The 18,278-nt window shown below is 39.7% G+C and overlaps 1 protein-coding gene across 3 annotated transcripts; it reads left to right on the forward strand.

Annotated features, from left to right (window-relative positions):
• Positions 1 to 3,113: 3,113 nt before the first annotated feature.
• On the forward strand, positions 3,114 to 18,264 carry LOC108902303 (ovochymase-2). Of its 3 annotated transcripts, XM_051073605.1 has the most exons (18): positions 3,114 to 3,252; positions 3,840 to 3,939; positions 4,079 to 4,176; positions 5,104 to 5,201; positions 5,303 to 5,475; positions 5,574 to 5,669; positions 5,771 to 5,949; positions 6,120 to 6,321; positions 7,927 to 7,959; positions 8,076 to 8,166; positions 8,471 to 8,604; positions 9,053 to 9,196; positions 9,645 to 9,769; positions 9,865 to 9,958; positions 10,171 to 10,302; positions 11,589 to 11,684; positions 16,937 to 17,136; positions 18,157 to 18,264. In XM_051073605.1, exons 2-17 carry the CDS (start codon positions 3,855 to 3,857, stop codon positions 17,092 to 17,094), a joined length of 1,938 nt encoding a protein of 645 aa, XP_050929562.1. In that variant the 5' UTR covers positions 3,114 to 3,252; positions 3,840 to 3,854; the 3' UTR covers positions 17,095 to 17,136; positions 18,157 to 18,264. The 3 variants fall into 3 exon arrangements, with proteins under 3 accessions (XP_050929562.1, XP_018559617.1, XP_050929561.1); XM_018704101.2 differs by lacking the exon at positions 18,157 to 18,264 and having other exon boundaries at positions 16,937 to 18,132; XM_051073604.1 differs by lacking the exons at positions 3,114 to 3,252; positions 18,157 to 18,264 and having other exon boundaries at positions 3,265 to 3,939; positions 16,937 to 18,132.
• Positions 18,265 to 18,278: the final 14 nt, after the last annotated feature.

Consider the following 18,278-nt stretch of genomic DNA (forward strand, 5'->3'; position numbering starts at 1 on the left):
CCATTAGTCTCAATCTGTCCAGCTGACCTGCTTCCTGTGGTGCATAACAGATCGGTCCTCCACTTCATGCACTGTATCTGGAAGCCAGATTAAAGTGGAGGCTATTGAACAGCTCCATTAAGATTTAATGCTGCCATTCAGGATTATGCTCAACTCCATGAATGGAAGGATTGGCCTGTCCTCATTTTAGATGGCTCATATTTGATTTTCTAGAAGTGACTGGAAGAGCAATGTTTGTGGTAAATCCCTGGGGAAGACTGTCAGTGCCCTGCCACAGCAACCTTGACTTGACACATTTACATATTTAGTGTCAAGTCAAAAACTTCTAACTATTTTGATCGGGGGTTGAGTTTTGGTTGTTCAAAAAGTCCTCCTCACATGAAAGCTTTGGAAGATCAGATGATGCCTGTGACTGTGTAAACCCATACAGGGACAGGTAACATGATTACTGCTTCACAAAAATGCTGTTGTGTCTGATCTGTTGCCCTCACTTGACTCTGGTTGCTAAGCAAAATGACGTTGGAGATTGTGTCTGGATATTGTTGCACACTGGAGAGGTTTTGTGTCTCACTGCAAGTGAAGAGGGTTGAGGGACAACAGCCATCAAAACTCATTTTAAAGAACAGGAGTTACCTGCTTACATCATCATCAAAAACTGATTTTGGTGGCTTAAAGCTAAAATAGAACAGCAGGATCAGGAAAATTAGACTTGTTCTGTATAAATGAAAATCTTGATATGAATTTATATTAATTATATACATTTTTTTAAACAAAATGAACAAAAATTATGTAACAAAGAACAAAATAAATACTCATGTTCTATCCAAATTATGAGATAAAAAATCTAAAAAATTCTAGGATATTCTGCATCCTAATTTGAAGAAGGTTTTGAGTGGGTTGTGACAAGATGAAGGATAGGTAAAACAGTTTTTTTATTGTGTTGTAGAGAAACATTTTTCTCACACTACGCATTCACTATGCAGCTGTGGAGGTAGAGCAGTCGCCCACCAATCAGAAGGCCGGTGGTTCGATTCCCGGCTCCTCCAGTCTGCATGCTGAAGCATCCTTGGGCAAGATACTGAACCCCAAGTTGCCTCCGATGTTTGTCATCGGTGTGTGAATGTGTGTGCCTGTGCTAGAAAGCACTATTGTATAGAACAAGTGCTGTATGAATGTGAGTGTGAATGGGGTGAATGTGATCTGTAGTGTGAAGTGCTTTGAGTGGTCGAAAAGACTAGAAAAGCACTTATATAAGTACAGTGTATTTACCACTATGCACAGCTGGAGGAATGGAAATACATTGTGGATGGTGGTGAGACAGCTGCTCTCAGGTCTCAGAAAACAAAAACTATAAAATCTCAAAGGTGTCCTGTGTGTTTCTCACCAAAACTCAGTGCCTATGTTTGTGAACTGCTTCTCCTCCTTTACATATCACCTTTATCACATTACAAACAAAACAGGGACCACACAGAAAAACACTGCTCTGTGGCCCTACTCATTGTCAGAAACAAGGACAAGCACTGGGGACATTCTGCTGTCTCTTTATGAAGTCTAACTGGCTCTCTGACCTGCTTGATTAATGTCTGATATTACACACTCTGTCTTTTCCTGTTAGTATAAAATGGTAAAGTTTGCTGGATTTTTTGTTGTTGTAAACAGTGCTATAACGTGAAGTTCAGATTAGAGACATGGTGTTAGTATCTCATCATTTTGGCTCACCATTAAGATTTTTTTTTCTGTCGTGTAACTTTTTATGGTTTTTTTTTTCCTTTCTTTCTCTTCTGGTCACTCTTTTTTTAATGACTCATACACTTAACATTTTAGAAATTCTGTTTGACAATGATACTACAGAAACAGAAAAATGAAGACAGTAGGCAATGACTGACTGATCTGTTGACAGCTGGCCTCTCTTCATGTTTCTATCTGTTGTGTGGGCCTCGACACAGCCCTACAGTGATGGGAGCCCTCAGTATTTTATGCTCCTCCCTGCAGCACCTGGCAACAGCCACATGGCAACTGTGGCCCAGCAACCATGCCAAGCACTGAGTCATAACCAGCCGTGCACACCCAGTGGGGCCAAGGCCACTGGGCTGCATAAACAGGAACCAGTGGCTTACAGGGCTTAGAGTGGCAGCCCTGAGGCAGAAAACACACACGTACACGCTCACTCGGGATCTCACTGAACGTCTATACTGTGTAAGTTAATGAATAGTTTATGAACAGATAGCAGGTTCACAGCACAGATACTTAAAGCTGCACCTCTCAATATTATACATTAACAATAGATCAAATGACTATGTGTAATATGAAAAGGGGCCATTCACAGTGACAAACCCCACATACAGTTAACTATGACTCTGCCGTTCCCCTCAGCTCCAAAGAATTTTTTAGCAGCACTGAACAGCAGACGAAGTTAGCTCATGAAGGAAGCCAAACATCCAGAGGAAAAAGAGCTAGATATGTTGCAGCAATAGACTTAAATTAGAGTGAGTACTGGACTTGGATTGGTCAGGTGACCAAAATCACAAGCATCCTTGTAGCCAAACAAATATATGTTTAAAAGTTAAGAAAGGGAGAGAGGTAAAAAAAGAGACAAAAAAAGTTGGTAGGTTAAGTTAGTGTATTATTATTATTACTGTAAACAGCTGACTGTCAACACAGCTCATTTTGTTAAGAAGGGAACAAAAGGTTGCTGCACCTTGGCAAATTTATCATGTTGACACAAGCTGACTCTAGTCTTCTCCAGTTTTTAGAAGAGAATATCTATCTATATCTATAGTACCGTATTGTGAATTTTATGACTAACAGTAAAACATAGGCCTTACATTGTGTTTTGTGAGAGTCACCTTCAGACTGAAAGGAAGACCAGTAACCATGAGCCACAGACAAAACTGAAATGTATGTCCTAATAATGCAGGTGTATATTTACATCGGTGTAAAAAATTGTCTCTTCAGTTTGAATGGATCTGTTTTCAAGGAAATATGCAACAATGAATAGATGACATTTGAAAAAAGTTCAGATGATCCACATCTCCTTCCTCCTCCTTCCACCTGCCCTTTCTTCCACAAAACAGACACATAGTTGCAGGAGCTCTGTTTTTCAGTGTCGAGAGAGCAGAATGAAATTCTCCGCACTTTTCTCTGGACATTTGTATATGTGAGTGGCAGAAGTGGCTTGTGTTAGTTTTAGGAAAGTGACATTCTCTCCTCCTTACCATAACACACCCATGCTTCATAAAGACCTGCTGTCTGGTAAGTAAAAAAATAGTTTTCGAATGCATGTGGTTAAATCTGTCGCACCCAGCTTCAGCCATGTCTGACTAATGTCGCTCTCTTTACACAGATAGAGCAGTTAAATCATCACACAGTGACTATGGTACGAGCCCTGTTTCCCGTATCCGGTCTTATAAAACTTTGCCTCAAAGGTCACACTACCACAGATTGTCTGGTATTTTCAGGCTTTCACAATGAGCTCCTTGACTCAGGGCGACAGTAAATGTTGTAAACCTGATGCATGAAAGCAAGAAACACTGAAAATGAAATTCTTCTCTGGAATGGTGACATAAATAGATACTTTGCTTAAGCTTAGACATGAACAAAGACAAATGTACAACTAATGCTTTTCTTGTCTTTTCTCTTCCTCTGTCCGTGTCTACATCAGCACCTGTGTTCACATACACAGCAGTGACAGCTAGCCTTCCTGGAATCTTTGTCTGCTTTTTATGGCTGTTGTTGTGACGTTTGAAGTCACCAACCACCCACTGCCAGAGTTTACTATCTTGTTAATGAGTATCCTCTAACACACACATCAGGGTCTGTAAACCCGTTTGTCTCCTCAGTAGGACCCAGTCTTGATGTGTGTATCAGTGATGAGGACCGCTGCTGCTCTGCTCTCTTTCTGTTTTTGGGTAAACGCTGCCATCCATGCTGCTCGCACAGGTAAGTAACAGAGTAGAGACCAAACAGGGGAAGGCAGATACAACCTTACTCGTCTTTAACTGATACCTGTATGCAGTAACGATGATGCAACACTGAACAGAATACATGTGAGAGGTTTGAGAAGTTTTCATCTTGTCAGGTTCAAAGTGTGGACTTCCTCAGGTGTGGAACCCCATGGTTCAGTCCCTGAGGGTGGTTGGAGGGACTGAGGCCACATATGGCTCACACCCATGGCTGGTCAGTGGTTTACCTTTCTTTAATTCTCTCAGTCTCTATTGCTGAACAGTCATTTGGTGTTTTTTCTCATCCATAAGAATCTTTGTACTGTGACGGCATTTTCTTTATATTTGCTGTCGTTGGAGTTTTGGCTTCTCCATCTCTTAAGCCCTGATGCATAACATTACATAACATTAATTGCTCCAGTTTGACATGAACCCTTAATATGAAAGGTAAGATTGAAAACATAATGATAGTCCTGATGATTTGGGATACAGTGATTATTGTTGTTTTCATTATTAACTGCAGTGGTCATTTTTGTAAAAGCAATTGTAGTCAATTGCAGCTGACACTGGGCAAGAGGCGGTGTACACCCTGAACAGATCGCCAGTCTATTGCAGCACTGACTTACAGACACAAACAACCATTCACACTCACATTCACACCTCCAGGCAGTTTAGAGTCACCAGTTAACCGTACTGCAACAGGAACCTGATGTTCACTTAATATGACATGGGCTATTGTGGGAACTCATCAAAGGGGTTGTCTGTTCCTTGCACTGCTGTATGGCTCTCCATGTAATAGAGAGAACTTCAATTAGTTAGTGTAAAGGTTGCTGTGGGCTGTTAGGAACCTGGGAACACAGATATACCCCCAGTTTTCAGTTTCCCTGTTTAGCATAGCAACATGGGGTGGCTATTCTAGCTTCAAATATTTTGTCTTGCATCATCATTGAGCTAAATTACAGTGTCATTAGAATAATAAAAGCTATGAGGATGGTGTCTTTTTAATGAGTAAAGCATCATTATTCCCAGTTGTGCTGATGCTCCAAATGAGTCTTCTCTTGCCTCAGGCTTTCATCTGTACACATGGCCTGCTGTACTTTATGTATCTTATTTCTGCTGTGTAAATGCAATTTTCTGTCAAGTTTGTGTTATGTATGGTCAGGTTTCCCTACGGCTCAAGAGCTCTCATTTTTGTGGAGGGGCCATCCTGACTGACCGCTGGATAATGACTGCTGCACACTGCTTTGCATCAGTCTCAAAGTACTGTTCTTATCTACTTGTGCACCCTGTGCTTATTCCTGAATGGCTGATTGCATGAGGATCAGATGGAGATGAACTGAATACTCTCCTCCTCTTTCCAGAGAGTTTCTCCGTGGTGTGAGAGTGGCAGTGGGAGAGTTTGACCGCAGAGTGGATGATGCAGAGGAGCAAGTCTTTCGTGTCAAGACTGTCTCAGTGCATGAGAAGTACCATCATGCTTTGCCTATGAGCCATGACATAGCTCTGGTAGAGTTGGATCAACACATCCAACTGGGCAAGTTTCTATTCAAATGATTAGTTTGATCAAATGATGGTGAGATGTTAAGACTGTTTACATTTTATGAAGTCAATGATATGTGACTTTTACTATAGGGGTCCATGTCCAGCCAATATGTCTACCTTTGCCAGATGAGAAAATCCCTCCTCAAACCAGCTGTGTTGTTGGTGGATGGGGCAGGATAAAGGAAAGTATGTAGTTTTCTCATTCCCACCAAATATTCTCAAACCAGACTGGAGTGTCTCTTCCACTGTAATTCATTGCATTGTTTATCTATTATGTTGTTCTATAGGGGGTCGTCTGCCTTTGGTACTGAGAGAGGTCCGGTTGGACTTGGTGGACCCAGCCAAATGTAAATATGTCCTCCAAACTGTCAAAAGTTCAGCTTTGAACCAAGGACCAGATCGGCCTCAGCCAGCCATGACAGTTCTGTGTGCTGGACCAGAGAGTGGAGGGAAAGATGCCTGTCAGGTAGAAAGAGAAATCTGCACCATCTACCTGATTTTCCACAATGCTGCACTGCATTTAGTTCAAGAGCTACTGAAAGCAGTGACACTTCATTTATACATGGCCACTATAAATCTGTCACTTTATCCCATTAATATATGTTTCTTGAGAGTAATCCTTCATCCTCTCTCCAGGGGGACTCAGGAGGTCCTCTGGTATGTCCGGCAGAGTCAGGCGGAGGTCACTGGGTGGCGTTAGGCGTAACTTCCTGGGGTAAGGGATGTGGTCGAAGCTGGGGAAACAACAGCAGCCGCCCACCTTCCAGGAGAGGATCTCCAGGGATTTTTACTGATGTCAGACTGCTGCTGCCCTGGATCAAGCGTAAACTGAGAGAGGGTAAGTAAGACTGGGCTATCATTCAGCCAAGCTGATTCTCTTCACAGGCACATGACAGGATCATGACTTTATCTGTTTGTTTTTTCACCAGGGTCTATCTGGCTCAATAGGATCACACAGTCACAATGTATTGGGATATTTCACTGATGACACAAACTGACTATCAAGTGACTATAATGTGTCAAAAGGCTCTCAGGTGACCCATTCAAAATACTGAGTGCCTGGCTTGTGTTAGGGTTAGAGGTCATGGTTAAAGTTACATTGTCTGTTGACACTTTCCTTAACTTCTATTTGACACCTAAATGCTTCACTACATTCAGCAGCTGGTCACTAACCTTGTGTCTCTGCTGTTTGGTGCTGGGCACTTAGTGTACACTGTGTTCATTTGAGACTTTTAGCCAAATACCTGCCAGCTGCAGCTGAAAACACTGTTAATGACAGCAGTGTTGGTGAACCAAAAGTTGCTGCCAGCTGGTAACTACTGTGCAGCTTCTTTAGGTCATTCAGTACCTGGCTCAGGGACTCAGTAACAGCAGTGGCTAAAGGAAAAGAATATATTATAGAGTAAATAGCCTGTTCTCTTTACCATTACAATATCACCAACCTGTCATATAATATGCTACAATGCAAACATGTGATGTTTGTTTGTATGCTTAATAAAACCAAATAATAATAAACTGTTTCAGAATACCTTGAAGTGTTTGACTGTCAGTCCAGACTAGCACAATAAAATAATGTGCACTCACCAAGCACTTTGTTAGGAACACCTGTACATCTGCTTATTCATGCAATTAGTCAGTCGTATGGCAGCACGGCACTGCAGTGCATAAAATCATGCCAGATACAGGTCAGGAGCTTCAGCTCATGTTCACACTGAAAACACTGACTTTGAGATCAGATCTATTTTATTATTTTATATTTCATTTATGTATCTTCTTTAAATATACTTTTAGTCTGAGTTTTAGCCCTCTTTCATTTTCAATTGCTGTTTGTTATGAATGAACTGGCCAGTCTTAATTGCTACTAAATTTCATTGTACTCTGTGCAATGACTAAAAAGAATCTTGAATCTTGAAACTTGAATCTTGAATCCTTACGGCTGCAGTTTAGCCACCTTCTAATGGCAACCTCCAGCATGATAATGCACCACGTCGCAAGACAAAATTCAGCCCAAACTGGTTTCCTGAACATGATGGTGAGCTCAGTGGCCTACCACAGTCACCATATCTAATCCAGTAGAACATCTTTGGGATGTTGTAGAACAGGTGATTCACTGCATGAATGTGCAGCTGACAAATTATGAGTTGCAATCATGTCTACATGGAGCATCTTGTAGAGTCCATGCCATGAAGACCATAAGTATTAGTATGATGTTCCTAATAAAGTGCTCAGTGAGTGTATATTGTGACTTTAAAACTTCACATCAGCAGTCATTGAATTTGAAAGGGAACCCTGCCAGTTCTACACATAGAAAACATTTTATTCTACTGTGATGAAAAGATGCTTCTGGCTGCATCCTGACCTACCAGGAGAGCGTTTCTGTATTTGTTTAAATGAAGATTGTATTTGTTTTTCTATTTTCATCTTCTTCTTCTGCTTACTTTAGCTGATGGGCAGCAACAGGGAAGGACTTCACTGAGTGAGTTGTTTTTCTTTTCATCACAGCAACTCTTATTCATCTATATTTAATAATGTGCACATGCTTCTTTGATGTACCCAGTACTGTGTGTGTGTGTGTGTGTGTGTGTGTGAGAGGACTCTGCAGTGTGGAGGATGGGCCTGTAACTGACGGTGAGGGAGTAATCAGAAACCCTGCTCTGCACGGTGATCACTATGACAACAACGAGTAAGTGACACCTCCGAGACAGAGAAAGTAGCTGTGATAACAAATTGTTGTAATTGTGGTCAAACAAAGTCAATGACAAACACATAGTGACCAAAAATGGAAATATAAAGATCAACATGCACATATTTATTTAGTGATTACTGATGTAGATAGTTACGTAAACTCCTTAAAAAGAAATGTTTGATTTTCAGTGCTGCAGTGATTTTGAAAGCTGGTTTGGCCAGGGCCAAAGACAGAAAGTCTTGTTGTTTGTGAATGGGATGGACGGATGGTTTTCAGATAAATCCTCTGTGTGTCTCTTCAGGTTGTGTGTGTGGAGTATCAGTGTCCCTCCAGGTTATAGTATTCTGTTGGAGTTTGAGCATTTTGATCTGGAGAGTGACTCTCACTGTCGCTACGATCGACTCACTGTATCTGTAGGGACCCACAAGCCTGTTGGTGAGGTTCAAACACACATACACATAAAGACCAGCATGTTTACTCACATAAATATCTGATCAGAGCCACTCTGGACCTCTGGAAATGCACTAGTTGGTTATGTTAAAGGAGTTACATAGTTTTTGGAAATGTGCTCGTTTGCTTTCTTTCTTTCTGACTTAACTTTTACAAGAACAAAAATATAAGAATGCCTACTTATGAGAAGCAAACTGTCCTTGTAATACATTGCTGACTCCAGTTCTTACATACAGTATACCCATTATGTTGAACTATTCCTTTAAACTCTTAATGAAAGGAGCCAAAAAAACAAAATTCTACAAATAAGGTAGAGTTGTTTGCAAAAGCTAAACTCTTCTACTAACTACACACGTACATACAGCACATACCAAAAGACACTATATTTTATCCGTCTTTGTTAATTATGCCTTTTTGTGTTTTGTTTTTATAGGGATATTCTGTGGAAGTGACTTACGCAGCCCAGTGCTTCTAAGTCATTCCCAGAGTGTAACACTTCTCTTCTCCTCTGACATTAGCAGAGCAGGAAGTGGCTTCATCATTAGGCATCGTGCTGTCCAGGGACACTCTGATCCTGGTGGGAAATAGAACATACAATACACACACACACACAAGCAGGCAAATACAGTATATCTATGTATGTAATAGCATGTACAGTACAACATTGCAGGCTGTATAGAGTATAGATTGTATAGAGTGTATATACATACTGGATATATAGTACATTAGTACACACACAGTCACCCACTGCTGTGTCTGTTGATTGTGGATCTCGTAGCAGCCTGGGAGTTGTGCAGGCAGATGTCACATAACACAATAATGAACTGCACAAAACATGCAGACAGACACACACACACACACACACACACAGATGTGTACTGAGTAGCAGTGGAGAGGATGGACCCAGCTGCTGATAATGTGTCTTTTATTCTCCGTGTGCAGATGAGTGTGTGTATTTGTCTTAAACTGCTTTGTCTCCTGTAATTGTAGTAATGCTTGGCGTGCCGGTGTGTGTGTGCAATTAGGATGTGGGACAATTGTTCTGGTTGAGGATCAGACTGTCGTCCACAGTCCAAATTATCCACAATCCTACAGTAATGACTGCGTCCTCCGCTGGGTCATCTATGCTCCACAGGGTCATGTTGTGAAGGTGATGCACTAAACTTTCCAGCTGACACTAAATGTTATATTGTCACCTTTGTCACAAACTGATAATCAAAGGCTGATTGGTGTGTTGTGTTTCAGCTTGATTTAGTTGATATTGAGCTGGAGGAGTCAGACAGATGCTTGTATGATTCCCTCACTGTCCTGGGAGATGTGGAACAAACAGAGGAGATAGGTAGGATGGATGAATTGAATGGCAGAACTCGATCAAGAACACTTCATCCCAAATTCAGTTTTACGTGCTTCATTCCATCATTTTCTCTCAGTCTTTTTGTCCTGGACTTTTGTCTGTTTCCCTGTCTCTCTCCTCTATCTGTTGCATTGCCATCAGATTCAAAAAGAATCTAACAATGCCTATAGTAAGAGGTTCTGTCATGTTTTGTGTAGTGGTGCTGTGTGGTGGCAGTATTCCTCCTCCTGTCTTGTCCTACCACAGTGTTATGGTGCTTCTGTTCACTTCAGACAGCAGCATCACACACAGAGGCTTCAGAGCTACACTAACATTCATCAGTCAAACAGGTATGTGCATAGTATGTGTGTTTAATGTGTGTGAACATTTTTCCTAACTAGTAAATCAGTGTGTGTGCATGGATCACCTGCTGTCCACCAAGGTTTCATTGTGAGGTCTTATTGTCCCGTAATGGTCAAAATCACTGGTTCTCAGCTTTTATGGCTTGTGATCCTTGTGAGCCAAAGAATGACTACTCACGATCCCTTGTCCCAGGTATGTTTATGACATCTTCAACCAAAGAATGATTTTCCCTTTTCACATTGTTTCAGTTGAGTAATTATAGAGTCCTAGAAATGTCAAACTCTATTATTTACAAGATGGCCATTAACTGTGCTTCTGGGTGGGTTAACACATGAACAGGTTGTGCTGGTGGTGAAGCTACACCTGACCCTATTGGTTTGATACCAGATACCAATGTGTGTGGCTTAACAATGCTGTCTTGGTCAATGGGGGCAGTAATGAGCGGTCACAATACAAAAATAGCCATTTCCAAAGCAACATAGATTCAACCATAAATGCAGCTGTAGTCTGAGCATATCCAAAGCCACAGCTTCATCCAGCATGGTCAGACAAAGCAGCTGCAGTTGTACTCAGTGTATACTGTATACTCTGTATACTGTCAGAGTGCAGCCTTTTAAAAGGAATGCCAAGCAATAAATGCATCACACCATCTCTTCTGTCTGTGTTGTTTCTGACTGCATTTCCCTAAACAGGCAGTGTATATAGTTATAACTGGACTGGACCAACACAACCTTTTGCATGGATAAGGGTAAATACAAAATATATTGCAAGGTAACACAAAAAATGATGGCAAAGAAATGCAGAGGTGGTTCAGATACACCCTGGGAAGAATAAAAACAGGTGTACAGTCTGTTGTATACCTACTACAGCTATAGCTGAACTAGATTTGTTTTTCGCAGCATAAAATTGTATTTGATATAAGATATAATTCGAGGTTATGTTAAGTGTAGGTCTGTTACTGAAATTAATTCAATGAAACCTGTAAGTTTTTTCACCAGTTTGGAGAGACAGGAAACATGGGGATAGACAGGGGTATGACATGTAACCAAGACCCTCAGCCTGGAGTTGAGCTGTGAACATGGTATGGTCTGCACCTTAACCATTCAGCTGCTGCAGCAACCCACATGACGCATTTTACATTTTGCAAGTAAACTGACACACCTTTAAAAACACCAAACAACAAACTAAATTAAAATTAAGACAAAACAAAAACCTCAATCGCATTGAAAGACTAATGAAATGAACACTGAACAAAACTCCTCTTTTTCTGCAGATCTCCATCGTGATGAGGACAGACCTGGTCTAGAGGCTCAGGGAGGCATTTGGAGAAGTTACCAGGATTATCTGACAGACACATCACATGGTTGGGGTATGTTAAATCTTTGCATTCTCTTGACTTACAATTGTAGATTTAGAGAGAAGTTAGTGACAAGATTCCTGAGTCCGTAAACATGGCAATGAACATTCAGCTGCTGCAGTGTAACTATGTACATGGTTGGTTCTCAACAGCACCCAGTGGTGAGCATATGGCTAAATCAGCTCCCTAAGTGAATCACAGTTACAATAAGAAAAGAAAATCTCTTTATTTCCCATTCACCTAACAGCATTACGATAATAAAGTCTAGAGGAGCAAACACCTGAGACAGTCAGTCTCTGTTTGTCTCTGTTTTAGCAAAATTGTCCACCAGTGGTTTTAGGAGCCTAACAAAGCAGCCTAAATGGCATTTAGAGTGGTAATGGGACATGTAACACTGGAGTTACAGCTGAGGTGTGAGAAGCCTTCAATTATATATTAACAGTACAATGACATACATACTCCTCAAAACAACCTCTCAGTCACAAATCCCAGATATTCATTCATTATATCTGTCTTTGTATAAAATAAGTAAAAAACTTATTTTACTTTGGACAACTGACAATTTATGTCAATGAATAGAATTCTTTTTTTGTTTGTTTGTTCTAATGTAGATTATCTTGTTTCTCTTGTCTATCTTTATCTCAGTGTTTTCTGAGAAACAAGTACTAGATATTGAAGTGCAAACTGTTCTAAAAATGATACAAAAGTATAATTCAGTCCATGTTTCCACAAGGGAAAAAACTCACTCTCACTTCTGTCACTGAGCTAACACATTGTAGAGCTGTGAGGTTTTGTTGTCAGCTCCATTTTCAGCAGCCTCAAAAGGAAATCAGAGCTTCAGCATTAAGGTAATAAAGTCAACAACACTAGCATTATAGTTGTTGTTTATTCCAGATTGTTTTAACTTTAATACCAAATGATGATTCAAAAGGTTATGAAAGGATGCTGAAGATCTCTGGTTTATTTTTAAGTAATTTCTGGCATTAAGTTGGTTAAAACTGAAAAGTAGTGAATACTGGCACAGAAATACTTCAATATCAGCATCAGGGCTGCAAAAACCTGCCACGGTCTGGATCCTCTACTCTGCATCTGCATCTCCACACACACACACACTCATGCAAATCACACAAGCTAATCATTCAGTAGAACAATCTCTGCTCATCTGTATAAAGATCAAGTCTCTCAAGGCGTTCAGTGGTGACAACAGGACCTGAGAAACTGTATGTTTCCTTTGCAGAAAGACCAGTCTACCTTCATTTTCTCTCATTTCCTCTGGACTAGCTTTCTGTCATACTCCTCTACTACTCTTCAACTGTTCCACAATGATTTATTATTAATCTGTTTTTCTTTGCACTCTTTGAATTAGGACTCAAACTGGGTTATATAGTCTGGTGGGGTTCCAAATAACAATGGCAGTATTTTTTCATGAGACTGTGAATTTCTCATGAGTCCCGATGCTTATTCTCCGCTCAGCTGTCTCTTCTGGCCCCTTCATCGGACTTGTTCCTCTCTGCACAGTGTTTTTCATCCTTTGTTCTCTCTCAAGAACCTTGTTTGTTGTAAACCTGTAAGTTTCCTTTCAGCTTTCTCTCTCTCTCCCTCTCTGGTGTGTGTGTGTGTGTGTGTGTGTGTGTATCTCCAGGGTTCACCCTCACCACACCCAGTTACTCTGGGACTGCGATGCTGCTTTGTTTTGGCCTTCTCCCCTCTTTACTTGCGGACACTGTGAAACTAGAAGCTCTGCCCAACAAGGTGTGCACTGACAGAATGGAGCTTAGATTTAGAAATGTTAAAAAGAAATGTGACACAGGACTAGATTCATGTCAAATTATGCATAAGTATACCCTTTGATGCACACATTCTGATGAGGAGTCATATAAATATATAACTAAGATATAACTATGTTAACCTACTTATGCTTAACTCTTATCAACTATCTAACACAGCAGTTTGCATGAGGATGTGAGGTAACTGTCATGCTAACTGAGAATGTGCATGCAACAGAGGGTTAGCTTGGAAGTTTTCTGTATTTAGAATAAAACAACTTGCTCAAAACCAGTAAAATGACCATTTAGAGGCACATATGGCACCCATCCTCATGTTTCCAAAACCATCAGCCATATTATTGTCCATGTCCTTCAGCTGTCACCACTACGACTGTCTGAAATCACTCATTCACTACTCCTGATATAATACACACTTTATTATGTATTGTGGGATTGTTCACAGAAAAATGTGCATTCTATGGACACTGCTTATTCCTTTTTCCATTACGGACCATTTTAGAGCATGACTATATATGGTGTGTAAACCTATAATGATAATTTAAAAACACTCAATCAAAATGCCAATGGGTAAATGTGATGCACTGAATAATAAATAAGTGCTGATTTCGGTCTTCAACCCTAAACGCTTGTCAAACTGTTAACATTGCTTGAATCAGAAGAAATTAATTTGTTTATTTTGCACACACATATACAATGGATGGATCTCTCTAAATTCATCTTAGAATATACCAAATTAAGAACAAGGGTTATAGTAAAATGGGGCCTCAGCCAGAGAAACCAGCCAGTGAACAAAGCACACCGGACATTCAGAACGCAGAGATAGATATCACATGATGCAGCAAGACTACACAGCTCATGTGTTTCCCCCAGATATGGGATAATTTCACTAATTCATTATTATCATGATGTTCAACTCCAGAGAAATATTGTTTCACTGCCTAATACTGATTTCTCAAGGTGTAAAATGATCTAGTAGATACCCTAAAACCATGGATCCCAACCTTTTTTTGCTTATGGTCCTTATATTTGTTTTAATCTCATATCAATCATCATAGCTCATACTTAATAATGACAAAAGTAGCATTTTATTGCATGGTTGCCTGCAAATATCGTGAGTGGAAACCAAGCAGTAACATTTTGGTAGACTATCACAACATAAAAGCCAAAATTCTTTGACCCATGATTCATATTTGGCTCTCAGGTTGATGCAGTACCATCAGGTCATGCCATCAGTTAAAGAGAAGCTGTAGTTTTTGATGTATTGTAAATTACTGTTCATTTAGACTCAGGAGTCAGTGATTGTTGTGACACAATACTGGTCCATATTCATACATTAGTCCTCCTAACATCTACCACTATCATCAATACAAAACAAGGTGTGGCCTTTTGGGTTATTTATGATGGAAACATTGATCTCACATGTCACAGGAAGTGACACATACACAGTTTTATAACATACTCTGTACACACTGTATAAACACCATTCAGCCACAGGGGAACTGTTGGACGTACAGTATCCAAGCACTCACATGTTGGAATAGGGCAACCTCTAGTGACAGTTAAAGGAACTAAAACTGGTGAAACAAGTTAAAAAATAAAAAAATGATATGAACAAGATTTAAAATACACATGAGAATGACTGTCCTCTGGGGTTTTTTGTGAATATTACACATATTTTATGCATGAGGTCAGTAGAATATACCAACAGTGTTTATTGTATTTATGTGGCTGTTCCAGTCATGTTGTACTTTGCGATTATGTGCATATGTTCCCCTTTCTAACATTTTTTAGGCTCTTTAATTTGTGTAAGTCACCTTTGTAGCAACACTAAGAAACTAAAACATGAACAGACTCACAGCAGGAAAGTGACATTTTTACAGTGAGCCGGATCTACATTATCAAGACTGGCAAACAGGTACACCTAAATGGAATTCAAGCATTGTTAATGCTCTTAATAGTTTTTCAAATCAAAAAACCTGCAACAGTATGACTTGGGCCTGTTCTCTGTATAATTATAACAACTGTTCATTTTATGATAAAACACCAAATTTGGCATACGTGTTGAACAGAAGTGGATATTGGGTGATCGCAAACATGAAGTCTTTTTTGAAAAATGGCTGCCATGGCCACCAGTGACCAGTCAATCTTTACTACCTCATTGTACCTATATGCAATAACAAACATAATATAGATCCCAGTAACCCTGGGAACCAAATAAAATGCTCACTCACAATTCTCTGGACTTTTACAAAGTAATTGGTCTTTTCATTATCTTATTATTCAGTGCTGTGAAATCAGTAAAAGGTCAAAGTATACAGTATGTGCTGTGCTGTTGAGTCTGAAACACAGTATGTCAAGTAATTGACTATATATAGCAAATGAGAAGTATCAGTTATACTGACTGTACCTTGTAAAGCTACATGAATATGATTCAGCCAAAAAAGCTGGTGAATGGAGGTTCTGCCTGAACTAACCTTTGCCCCATAAAGCTGAGGAGTCTGAAGGTTCTCAAAAATCAAGTGCCATGCCACAGACCATGGTACATTGTCTTGCTGTGATAAACAATATACTCATAGAAGATTTTAAATAGAATATAGCAATTACACTGATCTGTTGAAACAACCTACGTAGCATAGTTAATGTCTTCAGTAAATTCACTGAACATTGTTACAGGGCCTATGTTAATACATAACTGTACTCACCTTACATTTTAATGAAACATATATTTTTTACTTTAACTTGTATGTAAATAACTAAAAAAAAAGAAGAAGCAAATCTTGCCTCTCATTCATAATGACAGCATGTTCACACTGGGAGCTGAACTGTAGTGTTACTACCACTACCTGCTGCTAACCATTTAGCAGCTCCACTGCATAGAGCTTCCTCTAGTTTCCTCTATTTTAAAGAAGAAATGTCCTGCCTGCGGCTCTCAGGTTGATGCAGTACCATCAGGTCATGCCATCAGTGCATTAGGACTTGGAGTTCTCCACTAATTCAGGAGTCAGATAGTTGCAACAGTAACTGAGTTGATAACACATTTGTCCTACTAATATGGCCTATTATATCAATTTCCTCACAAACTAGACTCTAGTTTGTTTGATACATTGATTGATATAATGTCTTTTGGTGCATGTGTGCAGGCAGGGGTTGGGGCTGTGGGGGGGCTGGCTTGTCTTGGACATAAACAGGGGGGCCTTCAAGAAAAAAAGGTTGGGAACCACTGAACTAGAGTATACAGATACACTATGCAGATTGTAACTGTGTTAAATAGTTTATAAGAGAATCTTGACATTAGTTGTGGTTAAATGCCCTGTTGTTTGTATTCTATTAACTAATTAGTAATCATTAACTATTATTTACAGTAATGCCAGTGTAGTACTTTATCCAGTATAATCCTGATTTACTTGGTCTATACTTTTTTGGAGATGATGACTTGCTTGTGGTACAGTATTCTTTACAGAATTCTCTGTGTTTTAGTGAACTTGGATGTAGCTGACGCGGATATGCAGCAGTCCAGCAGCCGAACCCTGTCTAACTACAGTGATGTGGATCAGAAGACTCCGGATCCCAGACTGCATATGGACACGGGCTCAGATGATGAAGACCACAGTGGAGAATCCTCAGGCACAGTGTAGTAACCTGCTAAAAGGGAGGCCTCTGGACAAACATACATTCCAGTGTGTAATATGTATAACTATGCAACTATACTGCTGGTGCATTAAGCTCAGATGAGGGTGACTGGTAGGGAGGCTATTTGTTAAAGTTATTTCCACCTTGCTGCTCACCTGCTAACTGGTGTTCCAACTGACTTGTTAATGGTAAACTTTATACTTGCTAAACATCAGTACATTGGCTTGGTCACTGTAAGCACTGTAATGTATAAAATAGTTAGAAATTAGCTCAGTCTTTACCAACTGCAAAATTATAACGCATATCAAAATACACATAAATACATAAATTGATAAAAGATATAGTGGTTAAAGAGTCAAAGGGGTCATTTTTCCACACTGAGTACTTTTACATTATTGCACAGTACTTACATACTTACATATGTTCTGAGTAACATTTTCAATTCAGAATTTTCACTTGCAACAGAGTATTTTTACAGTGTGGTATTACTACTTTTACTTAAGTAAATGAATATTTGATCCAGCATGGCTTTTCTCACAACCATTCAAACACATGTATATAATTATGTTTCCATTATGAGAGATGTATTGTTTGTCTTATTTTTGTTTTTTTCATGTCTGTATGTGCTTATATCATTTATAGAGAGAATGTTAAGGGCCATTCAGGCCTGTAATAGATAAGTTTGTATGATCGGTCCTTTTTACTGCACATTCTACAGAAACAGAAGACATTTTCAGCAGTATTTATGGCAGTTGTTTTTATAAGTTTGCAGTCTCTCAAACATTGTTTGCAAATGTCTGCTAGTTTCCTCAAACTCACATTCCTTTTCTTTTCTCAGACCTGTTAAAAAGTTATTCATTTACACAAGGACAGACTTTCCAAACATGTATTTTATTAAAATGCAAATTGTTTAAAAACGAGTTAAACTGTTTGTTTTGTTAGCTCCGAAAATGCAGGGACTTGTCATTTCCTCTTTGTAATGAAAAAACTATTTTCTCTTCCAGGGGCCTCAACAGCTATAGAGTTTATGTAATCACAGTGTGTCTGTCTCTCCTCCCCTCTCCCAGTGGTGTGATTGTAAGGCATTGCTCCTCAGTGCCTGTACACCACCTCTGCACTATGTAGCGCATGCCAAGATCTGCCTTCCTATTGGTGCTCTGGACCTTGTCTCACCTTTCCCCCAGCAGAA

The sequence above is a fragment of the Lates calcarifer genome, linkage group LG10, assembly GCF_001640805.2.
Source record: "Lates calcarifer isolate ASB-BC8 linkage group LG10, TLL_Latcal_v3, whole genome shotgun sequence".
Taxonomy (NCBI): Eukaryota; Metazoa; Chordata; class Actinopteri; family Centropomidae; genus Lates; species Lates calcarifer.

Bases quoted from the DNA above. Each gene is read 5' to 3' on its own strand.
- LOC108902303 (XM_051073605.1), top strand. From the start codon at position 3,855: ATGTGTGTATCAGTGATGAGGACCGCTGCTGCTCTGCTCTCTTTCTGT. The intron at 4,177-5,103 runs GTCAGTGGTTTA...ATGTATGGTCAG, and splicing joins ATGGCTCACACCCATGGCTG to GTTTCCCTACGGCTCAAGAG. The intron at 10,303-11,588 runs GTATGTGCATAG...CTTTTTCTGCAG, and splicing joins AACATTCATCAGTCAAACAG to ATCTCCATCGTGATGAGGAC.